This window comes from Onychostruthus taczanowskii, unplaced genomic scaffold, assembly GCF_017590055.1.
Source record: "Onychostruthus taczanowskii isolate IOZ18803 unplaced genomic scaffold, ASM1759005v1 scaffold188, whole genome shotgun sequence".
Taxonomy (NCBI): domain Eukaryota; kingdom Metazoa; phylum Chordata; class Aves; order Passeriformes; family Passeridae; genus Onychostruthus; species Onychostruthus taczanowskii.
Genome location: NW_024499106.1, coordinates 86,411 through 100,063, shown reverse-complemented (window position 1 = coordinate 100,063; position 13,653 = coordinate 86,411). Strand labels below are relative to the sequence as shown.

General features: G+C 49.7%; 1 protein-coding gene across 1 annotated transcript in view; it reads left to right on the top strand.

Moving 5' to 3' along the window:
- Positions 1-13,653, top strand: part of R3HDM2 (R3H domain containing 2) — a 31,626-nt gene that overhangs the window by 481 nt on the left and 17,492 nt on the right. Inside the window, exons 2-11 of the mRNA XM_041401251.1 lie at positions 1,068-1,109; positions 1,556-1,642; positions 1,827-1,953; positions 2,950-3,028; positions 3,690-3,749; positions 3,896-4,035; positions 4,155-4,264; positions 5,805-5,900; positions 7,317-7,348; positions 10,179-10,411. Of these exons, the coding sequence (XP_041257185.1) occupies positions 1,068-1,109; positions 1,556-1,642; positions 1,827-1,953; positions 2,950-3,028; positions 3,690-3,749; positions 3,896-4,035; positions 4,155-4,264; positions 5,805-5,900; positions 7,317-7,348; positions 10,179-10,411 (1,006 nt within the window). The remainder of the gene's footprint in view (positions 1-1,067; positions 1,110-1,555; positions 1,643-1,826; positions 1,954-2,949; positions 3,029-3,689; positions 3,750-3,895; positions 4,036-4,154; positions 4,265-5,804; positions 5,901-7,316; positions 7,349-10,178; positions 10,412-13,653) is intronic.

Here is a 13,653-nt window from a genome sequence, read left to right as displayed (position 1 = left end):
TTCATGTCAAGGGAAGGCATCCAGGGAGAGCTTGATTTCAGGAATGCTGCTTGACTATTGCTTCGCTTCAGTTAAAAATAGGACGGGAATGTTTTGGGATTTCATTTCAAGAAATGCAAAAAAGCATCATTAGTGGCTGCTGGGACTCATTCCTGCTGCTCTGCTCTCCTGCCACCTGTGCTTGTGGCTCCTGGTGGAGCTTGAAGCAGCTCCCACCCTCAGCTGCCTGCTGGGTGCTGCTGCCATTCCAGCTGTGGGCTGGCACATCTGCCAGATGTGCTCCCAGCTGCACGGCCAGGCCTGGGGTGTTGTGTTTGTGGGGTTCCCAGAGGGAGGAAGGAATGATGAATCTGACTTCATGTTTTCAGAAGGCTAATTTATTATTTTATTACATTATATTATATTCTATTATATTATATTATATCATATCATATCATATTGTATCATATTATATTATATCATATTACATAATATTATATTATATCATATCATATTATATTATATTATATTATATTATATTATCTCATATTATATCATATTATATCATATCATATTATATTATCTCATATTATATCATATTATATCATATCATATTATAATTATTTTATATTATATTATATTCCTATGCTAAAAATACAGAAGGGATACTTACAGAACGTTAAAAATATAATAATGAAAACTCGTGACTCTCTCCAGAGTCTGATACAGCTTGACACTGATTGGCCAGTGAGTCAAAACAATTCACATCAGAAACCCAATGAAACAATCACCTGTTGGATAAAAATCTCCAAACACATTCCAAAGGAGCAAAACACAGGAGAAGCAAATGAGATAATTATTGTTTTCATTTTTCTCTGAGGCTTAGTTTAGTGTTCTTTAATATAATATAGTATTATAAAATAATAAATTAGCCTTCTGAGAACATGGAGTCAGATTCATCATTCCTTCCTTCATCGGGGTACCCTGCTAATACAGTTCTTGGTGTCTCTCTGTCATGATCCCTTTTTGTGTCCCAGGAATGGCAGAGAGCTCCCAGGTTAAGTTTCTTCCCTTTTCTCTCTCCACAGAAGCGAACATCGAGTCACGGACACGCCAGGAAAAGAGCCAAGGTAGGAGCTCTGCTGCCATCCCAATTTCCTTTGGGCTCTTCTGATTCCTGATCCCAGCCCTAGGGTGCTGCTCCTGATCCTTTCCTGTCCCTGGAAAAGCAGATGATGCTTCAGGACAGGGATTTCCATGTGCTTCTTTCTGACAGGATAAAGGCTGGAATTGCTCTGGCTGGAAGTCAGTGAGGACAGGGATCAAAGCAAGGAATTTTCCACCTAAAATTTGCTTTAAAGGCTGAAAAAATAAAATAACTCATTGTTCAGGGATTCCAAATCATTGTGTATTTGTATATTGAGGAGAATATCCCTCTTATTGGGCAGTTTAATTGGGAATTTAATTGGGAATGGCTGCACCAGTGCCTTGGGAATGCAGCTGCAGGAATTCAAGTGTGAATATCAGCTGAGGTGTTGTAACCACTCCCCTTTTTTTTTTTTTTTACCTTTTTCAGTCTAACTCCAAGCTTAAACTGGTCAGGAGTTTGGCTGTGTGTGAGGAATCCTCAGGCCCCTTCGTGGATGGGCTGCTGGAGTCTCAGGTAGGCCCAGAATGTGACAAATTTTGGAGTGTGGAAGCCCTTAAGTTCTTAAAAATCTTAAGTTTTTCTAGAAATGATCCATGCCTTGCTCTCTTGTGCCTTGGGGAGCCAAAAAATTCCCACAAGAGCTGATTGAGACCTTCCTGGGCTCTGAGGGACTCCAACTTCCTTTGTTCCACCCCAGGACATCATCCAGCTGCACGTGAGCTGCCCCTCTGACAAGGAAGAGGAGAAATCCACGAAAGATGGGGTGGAGAAAGAAGAAAAAGACAAGAATAAAGAAAAAACACCAAGGAAGATGCTCTCTCGAGGTCAGGTGCTGCTTTGAACAGGGCAGGTGCTGCTCACCTGCTCTGGGAACCTTCTGGAAGGTGGGGCAGGTGTGGGACAGGAGCTCGGGTGGCTCTGCTGCTGCTGCTGTGCAGGATTGTGGGGTTGGTGACATCAGGGAATCCTGGTTTGGGTGGGAAATGACCTTAAAATCCATCCAGTGCCACCCCTGCCATGGCAGGGACACCTTCCACTGTGCCAGGCTGCTCCTAAACCTGGCCCTGGGCACTGCCAGGGATCCAGGGGCATCCTCTGGGAAATCCATTCCAGGGCCTGCCCACCCTCACAGGGGAAGATTTCTTCCCAATATCCCATCCATGCCTGCCCTCTGGCAGTGAGAAGCCATTCCCTGTGTTCTGTCCCTCCATCTCTTGTCCCAGGTCCCCGTTCCCCTCCATTTCCAGCTCTCCTGGAGTCCCCAAAAATTGTTTTTGTTTTGGTTTAGGGTAATTTTGGGAGAAAAATTTTTGAAGGGTTTTTTTAAGTAAAATAAATTTAAGTGGATTTTTTTGAAATTGGTTTAGGAAAAGGATTTTTTTTTTTGAGAAAAGTGGAAAAAATTGTTTATTTAATAGGTAAAATATTTATTAGTACAAAAAATGAGGCACTGGAGGGGGCTCCAAGGCCCCAAAAATTGTTTTTGTTTTGGTTTAGGGTAATTTTGGGAGAAAAATTTTTGAAGGGTTTTTTTAAGTAAAATAAATTTAAGTGAATTTTTTGTTAAATTGGTTTAGGAAAATGATTTTTTTTTTGAGAAAAGTGGAAAAATTTGTTTATTTAATAGGTAAAATATTTATTAGTACAAAAAATGAGGCACTGGAGGGGGCTCCAAGGTCTCCCTGGGTGCTTCTCTTCAGGTTGACCCACACTCATCCCATCCCAGGGATCCCATCCCATATTTTTTCCTCTTTTTCCTTCCCTCCATGCTGTCTCAGTGGTTTGTTAATTTGTTCTGCTGCCATTGTTGTTTTTTTCAGATTCCAGCCAGGAATATACAGACTCCACTGGAATAGATTTGCATGAATTTTTAGTAAATACACTGAAAAAAAACCCACGGTAGGTCATGGGCAGTAAAACAACTCCCTGAGGGCTCTGTGTGTCCCTGTCTGTGGGCATTCCTGTATCCTGAGGGATTGCAGCACCTCCAGACAACACCTGCAAATGTTTTTGTGTTTTCCTCTTTGGAATTCCAAGAGTTACCAGAGCTGGGACAATGTAGAAACTAAAAGCACAACTGTAATTTTATATCCTGTTTAATTCCAAATGTGGAATTTTGTGTGTGATGTGAAGAGAGAAGGACAAATGATTTGTTTGAATGCAAAGAAATCATTTTGATTGCCTTAAATCCTTTTCTAGAAATGGTTTTCAAGTGTCAGCCTGTAAAGGAGCTGCTGTGGGAATAATCAGTGGGATTGAGGGAAAGGCTGGCAAGGGAATAGCAAAGTTGGAGCCTCCAGCAGTGGAGCTTCCAGCAGAGCAGAGATTCAGGCTTTCCAAAGCCAAGCAATATTAGCAAAACAACCTTAAACTGGAAAAAAATCTGCTCTTCAGTGTAGTACATTTGAAAAGCAGGGAGTTTTTTAGCCCATTCTGTGTGAAATCAGGTGTCACCTCCTCCTGTGGCTTATTCTGCTGCAGGACAGGGCTTGGCAGCAGGGAAAGCAGTTCCACTGTCCCTAAAGTGGCCTTTTCCTATCTTTCTTTTTTTTCCTGACAGGGATAGAATGATGCTGCTCAAGTTGGAACAGGAGATTCTGGAGTTCATTAGTGATAACAAGTAAGTGATCACCGAGTTCTTGTCAAGCACAGGAAGTTTTTAGTGGAGATTTAGGAATTTGTGCTCCCAGGGGAGCAAGGTGAGGAGACTGTCCTCCTGTACATCCTGACACCACTTGGAACTCCAACCCTGTCCCCTGTCCCCAGCAATCAGTTCAAGAAGTTCCCCCAGATGACCTCGTACCACCGGATGCTGCTGCACCGCGTCGCGGCGTATTTCGGGATGGACCACAACGTGGACCAGACTGGGAAGGCTGTCATCATCAACAAGACCAGTAACACACGAATGTAAGCTCCTTCTCCTTCCCTTTTTCCTTCCCCTTCTTCTTTCCCTTCCTCTTCCCCTTTCCCTTTTTCCTTTCTCTTTTCTCCTTCCCCTTCTTCTTCCCCTTCTTCCTCTTATTCTTCCCTTTCTTATTCTCCTTTGAGCACATCAAGGATGAGAAGAACGCAGAATTCCCTCAGAGGTTTATCCTGAAACGAGATGACACCAGCATGGATCGGGATGATAACCAGGTGAGGGGTGGCAGGGGGGCATCTGCAGCCTTTGGCACAGTCAGATTTGCCTGGTCACAAAACAAGAACAACTCCACATTTCTCCTGTGTTTCATTTAATAGAAGCTCCAACCTCAGCCAAGCAGCAGCATCTGAATTTCATGAAAGGTTTTCCAAATATTATGGAAATGGATGAAGAATTGCTGTGGGTTTTATGGCTGTACCTCTCCATTCCCTAAAACCAGCTGGGGGCTAGGCCAGGTTTTAAGGTGGAGCCTTTTGCCAAGGTTTTTTTGGGAATACCCCTCAGCTGAGTGCTTTGCTTGTAGCTCACAGACAGAGGCAGATTTGTAGGGATTTCTGTGTGATTTATTTTGTGCCTTGTCATTCTGAATCCCTGCTGAATGCTGAGTTGCTGAAGGTGTTTTCTTTGCAACGTGAATTTTCAATCCTTTTTTGGCTGATTCATCAATTGAAAAGGAGTGTGGGAATGGGAGGAATTCCAGCAGTTTTCAACACTCAGGCCCTCAACTGCTAAGGTGGAGCCTTTTGCCAAGGTTTTTTTGGGAATACCCCTCAGCTGAGTGCTTTGCTTGTAGCTCACAGACAGAGGCAGATTTGTAGGGATTTCTGTGTGATTTATTTCGTGCCATGTCATTCTGAATCCCTGCTGAATGCTGAGTTGCTGAAGGTGTTTTCTTTGCAAGGTGAATCTTGAATCCTTTTTTGGCTGATTCATCAATTGAAAAGGAGTGTGGGAATGGGAGGAATTCCAGCAGGGAGGAATTCCAGTAGTTTTCAACACTCAGGCCCTCAGCTGAGTGTTGCTTTCCCCTCTCTCTTGCTGGGGCTTGCTGCAAGTCCTGCCCTTCCCCAGGGATCTCAGGGTCTTGTAGCTCCCACCTTCATAGAAACATGGAATGGTTGGGGTTGGAAAAGACCTTAAAGCTCATCCAGTTCCACCCCTGCCACGGACAGGGACACTTTCCACCATCCCAAGTTGCCCCAAGCCCTGTTCAATCTGGCCTTGGGCACTTCCAGGGATGGGGCAGCCACAGCTGCTCTGGGCACCCTGTGCCAGGGCCTGCCCACCCTCACAGGGAGGAATTTTTCCCCATCTAAACCCAGAGTCACATTGCCCATGTGCTGTGGGACCTGTTTCTGAGTTTAAGTCAGGATGAGAAGCTGCTCATTGTAGTCAATCCCAGTTTTTGGTTCCCCTTTGGTGGCACTCAGGGGTGCAGCACAGAATCCACGAGGCAGCAGGAGTGTTGGCAACAGCTCCAAAGAGTGACTTTTAGCATTTCCCCCTGGGACCAGGGTGATTTTCCTGATCTGTGGCTCAGGCAGAGCTCAGGCAGAGCTCAGGCAGGGTGGTTGTTCTTGGGAATGACCAGGAATGACCATCCTGGCACCTCTGGCAGGTTCATCCCTGCCCTCAGGTGTCTCCAAGGTAGGTCCAGAGGCAGAGGCCACCTAATCCACATCCCACCCAAAACTGCCAGCAGCTGACTGCTCCTGCTGGCACCTGCTGACCCCTGAGCTGTGTTTGTCCCTTCAGATCAGACTCCCCTTGCAGGATGGGAGAAGGAGCAAATCCATAGAAGAGCGAGAGGAGGAATATCAGCGGGTCAGGGAGCGGATATTTGCACGAGAGGTAAGTTTGGATCACTCACTCACCTGCCAGGATCCTCCTGGAGCTTTGGGCCACAAACTGGCCTTGAGTATGCCAAGAGGTCAGATCTTGTTGCCTTTTCTACCAATTTCCCAGAATTTTGGGGATGTGGCAGTGTGTTCCAGCTGCCAGCAAAGATGTTTGAGGTTCTGGGGTGGAGGAGCCACACCTGCAGCCTCAGTCTCCTCCTTCCCTAAAATTTCAGGGAGGAATGGATGCAGTCCTGCTCCCTGCTGCCCAAAAGATTATAACTTTATGCAGGAACATTTTTGGAGTGATCAGAAAACCGTTTCCTGCCCCAAAGGAAGCAGCAGCTGCATCTCCCAGTTTCTTCTTGCTGCAGCTTCCACCTTCTGACCCAGCAGTGCAGGGCTCTGCCTTCCCAGGAGGAATTTGGGCATTCCCAGGAGGGATTTGGGCGTTTCTAGGAGGAATTGGGCATTCCCAGGAGGGATTTGGGCGTTCCCAGGAGAGATTTGGGCATTCCCAGGAGGGATTTAGGCCTTCCTAGGGGGAGTTTGGTATTCCCAGGAGAATTTGGGCATTCCCAGGAGGAATTTCATCCTTCCAAGGAGGAATTTAAGCCTTCCCAGGAGGAATTTGGGTTTTCCCAGGAGAAATTTAAGCCTTCCTAGGAGGAGTTGGGCATTTCCAGGAGGAATTTAGGCCTTCCTAGGAGGAGTTGGGCATTCCCAGGAGGAATTTAGACCTTTCCAAGAGGACTTTGTTCCATCCCAGGAGGATTTTGGGCTTTCCCAGGAGGAATTTAGGCCTTCTTAGGGGGAACTGGACATTCCCAGGAGGGATTTGGGCCTTTCTAGGAGGAATTGGGCATTCCCAGGAGGGATTTGGGCGTTCCCAGGAGAGATTTGGGCATTCCCAGGAGGGATTTAGGCCTTCCTAGGGGGAGTTTGGTATTCCCAGGAGAATTTGGGCATTCCCAGGAGGAATTTCATCCTTCCCAGGAGGGATTTGGATTTTCCCAGGAGAAATTTAAGCCTTCCTAGGAGGAGTTGGGCATTTCCAGGAGAAATTTAGGCCTTCCTAGGGGGAACTGGGTATTCCCAGGAGGGATTTGGGCCTTCCCAAATGCTCCAAATGCTGCATTTAGGACATAAACCCCCTTTTTATGCCTGGCCTTGGTTGTCACATGGACAGAGGTACCATCAAAGCTGCCTCAGTGGAGGAGGGAGCTGAAAACTCAGATTTGAGAGATCTCAGGGATCAGGAAAGGGCCTGGATGGAGATCCACAGGGAGCTGGTGTGCAGGAGCCTCAGCACCACACCTCAGCACACTCTGTGTGCCAGCCCCACCCTTTGGAATCCCCTGGGTTTGTTTTTTCACAGTTTCTAAGTGTCCTTTTTCTTTCCTCTCCATCTGCACGTTCCTGCTGCCAGTCTGGCCAGAACGGATACCTCACAGACAGCAGGTGAGTGCTGCCCTGCAGCCCCTGGCAGTGCCACCAAAGCCCTGCATGACTCTAAAATGCTGCTTTTCCCTCTTCACACCCTCCACAGAATGCTTTGCTTGTAGCTCTCACAGACAGAGGCAGATTTGTGGGGATTTCTTTGTGCTGAATCCCCCCGTGCACAGCTGCTTGTGCAGTCACTGAAGGTGTTTTCTTTCAATTTCGAGTCCTTTTTTGGCTGATTCATCAATTAAAAAGGAGGGTGGGAATGGGAGGAATTCCAGCAGGGAGGAATTCCAGCAGTTTTCAAACCATTCCCCAAAAGGATGGGAAATCCCTGCCCTTGCAGTGCCAGGATAGCATTAGGATCAGGCAGGGTTGTCCCTAATCCCTGATTATCAAGGCTGGGTGACTTAACAGTGACAGTGAAGTGTCTCAGGCTCCATCTGAGCCACAGGAGCTGCTGAGGGCACTGGGAACACGTTTGAGCAGCATTTTCTTGTTAAACAGTTTTCCCGTGGATGAAAGGGCTGGAGTGAGGCTGAGTCACCTGGCCCTGAGGTTTGGGGACAAAGAACGGGGTGAAAAGGGACACAGCCTCATCCCTGCTGCGCTCTGCTCTCCCAGCCAGAGCTCTGGAGATGCTGCAGCTCTGTGTGGGACAGGACAGGAGGATCTGAGGCAGGCAGGAGCAGCTTTGTCCCTCTCCTGCTGTCCTGGAAAATGCACTCACAGGGGCTGTGTCCTGGGGTCTGTCTGCGTTCAGGACAGCAAGGACAGCTTTCACATCTGTGGGGTTGGAGTAAAACTCCCCAAAAATGGAGCAAAAATCCCACTGCTGATGTGGCTGCAGCTTTGGGAGCTTCCCTGGCTGTGGTGCCCAGGTCCAATCTGCTTTGGGGTTCCCCTGGATGAGAGAGGGAGAGGTCTCAGCACCATTTTGGGCTCAATAACCATTGTTCTGCTTTCCAAGAGATGCATTTTTGGCTCTCACATGCTCTCAGTATCCCAGGGCATCACTTCAAGGCCAGGGCCCAAGCCTCCTTTTTCTGAGGCAGGCAGGAGCAGCTTTGTCCCTCTCCTGCTGTCCTGGAAAATGCACTCACAGGGGCTGTGTCCTGGGGTCTGCCTGCATTCAGGACAGCAAGGACAGGACTCAGATCTGTGGGTTGGAGTAAAACTCCCTCAGAATGGAGCAAAAATCCCATTGCTGATGTGGCTGCAGCTCTGGGAGCTTCCCTGAGAAGGTGTCCCTCTCCTCAGGGTGTGCAGGCCCTGAGGAGCTCAGTTCATCTGCTTTGGGGTTCCCCTGGATGAGAGAGGGGAGAGGCCTCAGCACCATTTTGAGCTCAATGACCATTGTTCTGCTTTCCAAGAGATGCATTTTTGGCTCTCACATGCTCCCAGCATCCCAGGACATCACCTCAGGAGCTCCTTTTTGTGCTCAGCAGCTCTTCCTCACCATCCCTCCTCAGGGAAAGCCATTCCCAGCTGGGCTGGTGGGCCAGGCTCACTCCTTGGGGACATCCCAAAAAGTCCTGCTGTGGCCAGAGTGGCCTGGGCTAAGGCAGGGTGGTCAGTACTCGCACAGATCTGGGAGTAGCAACATCCCAGGATCCTGGAATTTGGGTTTGGGTTGCAAGGGGCTTTAAAACTCATCCCTTTCCACCTCCCTGCCTTGGGCAGAGTCACCTTCTACTCTCCCAGGTTGCTCCAAACCCCTTCCAGCCTGGCCTGGACACTTCCATGGATGGGGCAGCCACAGCTTTGGGCAAACAGACCCAGCTGGGCAGAAATCCTCAGCAGGAAGTGAAGCCCCTTCCAGCCTGGCCTTGGACACTTCCAGGGATGGGGCAGCCACAGCTTTGCGCAAACAGACCCAGCTGGACAGAAATCCTCAGCAGGAAGTGGTCTCCAAGATCTCCATCAGCCTTGTCTCCAGGCCTTTAAAAGCTCCTTGTTCTGGCATGAGAAGGTCTTCAGCACCTTTTTTCTAAACCTGCTGGGGTGTCTTCCAGGCTGGGGAAGAGATCTTCTTCTGACCCTGCTGGGATCTCTTCCAGATCTTTTTGTGACCATGCTGGGGTCTCTTCCAAGCTGGGGAAGATATTTTTTTTTCTGACCCTGCTGGGGTCTGTTCCAGGCTGGGGAGGAGATCTTTTTGTGACCTTGCTGGGGTCTCTTCCAGGCTGGGGAAGAGATCTTCTTCTGACCCTGCTGGGGTCTCTTCTAGGCTGGGGAAGAGATCTTCTTCTGACCCTGCTGGGGTCTCTTCTAGGCTGGGGAAGAGATCTTCTTCTGACCCTGCTGGGGTCTGTTCCAGGCTGGGGAGGAGATCTTTTTGTGACCTTGCTGGGGTCTCTTCCAGGCTGGGGAAGAGAGCTTTTTGTGACCCTGCTGGGGTCTCTTCCAGGCTGGGGAAGAGAGCTTTTTGTGACCCTGCTGGGGTCTCTTCCAGGAGATCTTTTTGTGACATAGCTGAGGTCTCTTCCAGGAGATCTTTTTGTGACCTTGCTGGGGTCTCTTCCAGGAGATCTTTTGCTGACCCTGCTGGGGTCTCTTCCCAGCTGGGGAAGAGATTTTTTTTCTGACCCTGCTGGGGTCTCTTCCAGGCTGGGGAAGAGATCTGCACTGGCTGTACTGGTGCAGAACCAGCAGCTCTGCCACTGTCCCTTCCCTGGAGCCCAGCTTGACTCCTCTGCTCTCTGCAGGGGCAACAGGGAGGGGCTGAGCCTGCTGGGGTCTGTTCCAGGCTGGGGAAGAGATCTACACTGGCTGTACTGGTGCAGAACCAGCAGCTCTGCCACTGTCCCTTCCCTGGAGCCCAGCTTGACTCCTCTGCTCTCTGCAGGGGCAACAGGGAGGGGCTGAGCCGGGCCTCGGGCAGCCGCCAGAGCAGCACCGAGAGTGAGATCAAATCCCTGGAGCCGCGGCCCTGGAGCAGCACGGACTCGGACGGCTCCATCCGCAGCCTGAGGCCACCTGTCACCAAAGCCAGCAGCTTCAGTGGCATCTCCATCCTCACCCGGGGGGACAGCATCGGGAGCAGCAAGGGCAGCACTGCCAGCAGGACCTCACGGGCAGGTACGGGCTGCTGCTGCCAGGCAGGTGCCAAAGGACAGCTGGCACACTGATTTGGGTTGGGGAAATGGAGCTCTTTACCTGACAGAGGGCACCTGGCACACTGATTTGGGTTGGGGGACTGGAGCTCTTTACCTGCCAGAGGGCACCTGTCACACTGATTGGGGTTGGGGAAATGGAGCTCTTTACCTGACAAAGGGCAGCTGGCACACTGATTTGGGTTGGGGAAATGGAGCTCTTTACCTGCCAGAGGGCACCTGGCACACTGATTTGGGTTGGGGAAATGGAGCTCTTTACCTGCCAGAGGGCACCTGGCACACTGATTTGGGTTGGGGAAATGGAGTTCTTTACCTGCCAAAGGGCACCTGGCAGACAGGTTTAGGGTTAGGAAACTGGAGCTATTTCTCTGCCAAAGGGCACCTGGCACACTGATTTGGGTTGGGGGACTGGAGCTCTTTAACTGACAGAGGACACCTGGCACACTGATTTGGGTTGGGGAAATGCAGCTCTTTACCTGACAAAGAGCAGCTGGCACACTGATTGGGGTTGGGGAAATGGAGCTCTTTACCTGCCAGAGGGCACCTGGCACACTGATTTGGGTTGGGGAAATGGAGTTCTTTACCTGACAAAGGGCAGCTGGCACACTGATTGGGGTTGGGGGACTGAAGCTCTTTACCTGAAAAAGGACACCTGGCTGACAGGTTTAGGGTTGAGGAAATGGAGCTCTTACCCTGACAAAGGACACCTGACTGACAAAGGGCACCTGGCACACTGATTGGGGTTGGGGAAATGGAGCTCTTTACCTGACAAAGGGCAGCTGGCACACTGATTTGGGCTGGGGAAATTGAGCTCTTTAACTGACAGAGGGCACCTGGCAGACAGGTTCAGGGTTGGGGAAATGGAGCTCTTTCTCTGCCAAGGACACCTGGCAGACAGGTTTAGGGTTAGGGAAATGGAGCTCTTTCTCTGCCAAGGACACCTGATTGTCTCCAGTCTGTCACCAGGACTGACAGATTCGGGGTTGAGGAACTGGAGCTCTTTACCTGCCAAAGGACACCTGGCAGACAGGTTTAGGTTTAGGGTTAGGGAACTGGAGCCCTTTCCCTGCCAAAGGACACCTGGCAGACAGGTTTAGGGTTGGGGAACTGGGGTTTGTGATGCTCTGGTTAAAACAGGGCATGGGTGGCACCAGGATCTCAGTACCCTGGCGTGGCTGTGCCATCTGGTTGTGCCACCTGGTTCATCACCCACTTCTTCAGAGCTCACCACCACCTCTCCCATCCCTTCAGCAGAGCTAGCTGGGGCCAAGGACAGAGTTTGCTCCCAGCCCCTGCAGCTCAAACTCCCAGGTTGTGTTGTTTTCTCTCCTCTGCTGTTCCCCATGTTGTGTTGCCGTTCCCTTCTGCTCCCAAAGTCTCTCCCAACCCTGATGATCCTCAGGATGAACCTCCTGGCACTGTGTCTTCCTTTCCAAGGACAGGAAAAGTGTCACCCATTAGTCTCATCAGACATGCAGTCACCTTGTCAAACCCTCTGTAACTGGGACCTGCCCACGATGTTCTCTCAGTGATTCACTGAACTGGGAGCAAACATCAGCCTTGAGCTCCAGAGCTGCTGGGAGCCACGGGGAATTTGGCTGAAGCCAAAGGGAATTAGGATCCCAGGTGTCTCTGCTGCTTCAGCTCAGTCCTTCCTTGGCCATCCAGGTACCACAGGATGTTCCACAGGCGGCCTGTTCTGGCAGCAGCTTCCCAAGGGATGTGTGTGCTGGGTGGGCACATCCAGGACACCTCCCCTCGCTCAGGGAGGAGCAGAATCCTTTATTTTCAACCAGCTGCTTGGTTGAAACACCTGAGAGGTGTTTGTGGAGCAGGCAGCCCAGGTTTTGCTCTCATTTTTTATCCCCTGAGGAGCTGTGGGGTAGCTGTGTGGTGTCAGTGAGCTGAACCTGGTGTTATCCCACTGTCCTCTGCTCCCACTGCTCAGCAGCAGGTCCCAAACCCTTGGGATCATCATTTTTGTGGGCAGGAGAGGCAGATTGGTGCTTGTAGGCAATAACAAGAATCCTTTCAGGGCTGGATCCCAGTGCACAGCCTGGCTTTGAATCCACACCTTCATCTCCCAGTTTGGAGGTGCCCACGGTGCCTCCTGGGATCCTCTTCCCATCCCCAGCCCTGGGCTCACTCTGGGAGTTGCAGCCACCTCCAGGAGTGATTCATGGAGTGCTGGGAGCACTTGGAGACCTGTCCCAGAGTGTGAAAGAGAAGCTGCTTTTTGGCTCTTCCTGTAATTTTCCCTCCAGGTCCCCCCTGGGATCAGAGCAGTTGCTATCCAGGCTTTATGTAATGACAAGTGATTAGAAAGATCTTGGGAGAAAAGGGGAAAAAAATGCAAAGGAATTGTCACTTGAGGGGAAAAAACCACCAAGCCCACCTTCTTCCTTATCCTCATGTTTATTCCATGGGGGTGGAAGTGCTTGGGACTCAGGGGCTCTTTTTCCATCCAGTCCCTGAGCAGCTGGCAGTGGAATGTTCCCTCCTTTGCAGCGTGTGGCTGCTGCCAGAGCTCCTCAGCACAATCCCTGGGGATCAGCTGTGGAAATGTGGGATAAATGCCCTCCTGTTTTCTCCCCTGCTCTGTGACCTGTTCCCTGCTGCTTTTCTCCTGGATCCCAGCCCTCTGTGCCTGTTTCTCTGTTCCAGGTTTGGTGCTAGGTGCCCCTGAATCCTTTATATTATATTATATTATATTATATTATATTATATTATATTATATTAATTATATTTATTATATTATATTATAGCAATAGTGATTAGAAAGATCTTGGGAGAAAAGGGGAAAAAAATGCAAAGGAATTGTCACTTGAGGGGAAAAAACCACCAAGCCCACCTTCTTCCTTATCCTCATGTTTATTCCATGGGGGTGGAAGTGCTTGGGACTCAGGGGCTCTTTTTCCATCCAGTCCCTGAGCAGCTGGCAGTGGAATGTTCCCTCCTTTGCAGCGTGTGGCTGCTGCCAGAGCTCCTCAGCACAATCCCTGGGGATCAGCTGTGGAAATGTGGGATAAATGCCCTCCTGTTTTCTCCCCTGCTCTGTGACCTGTTCCCTGCTGCTTTTCTCCTGGATCCCAGCCCTCTGTGCCTGTTTCTCTGTTCCAGGTTTGGTGCTAGGTGCCCCTGAGTCCTTAATACAATACAATACAATACAATACAATACAATACAATACAATACAATATTGCAATCAT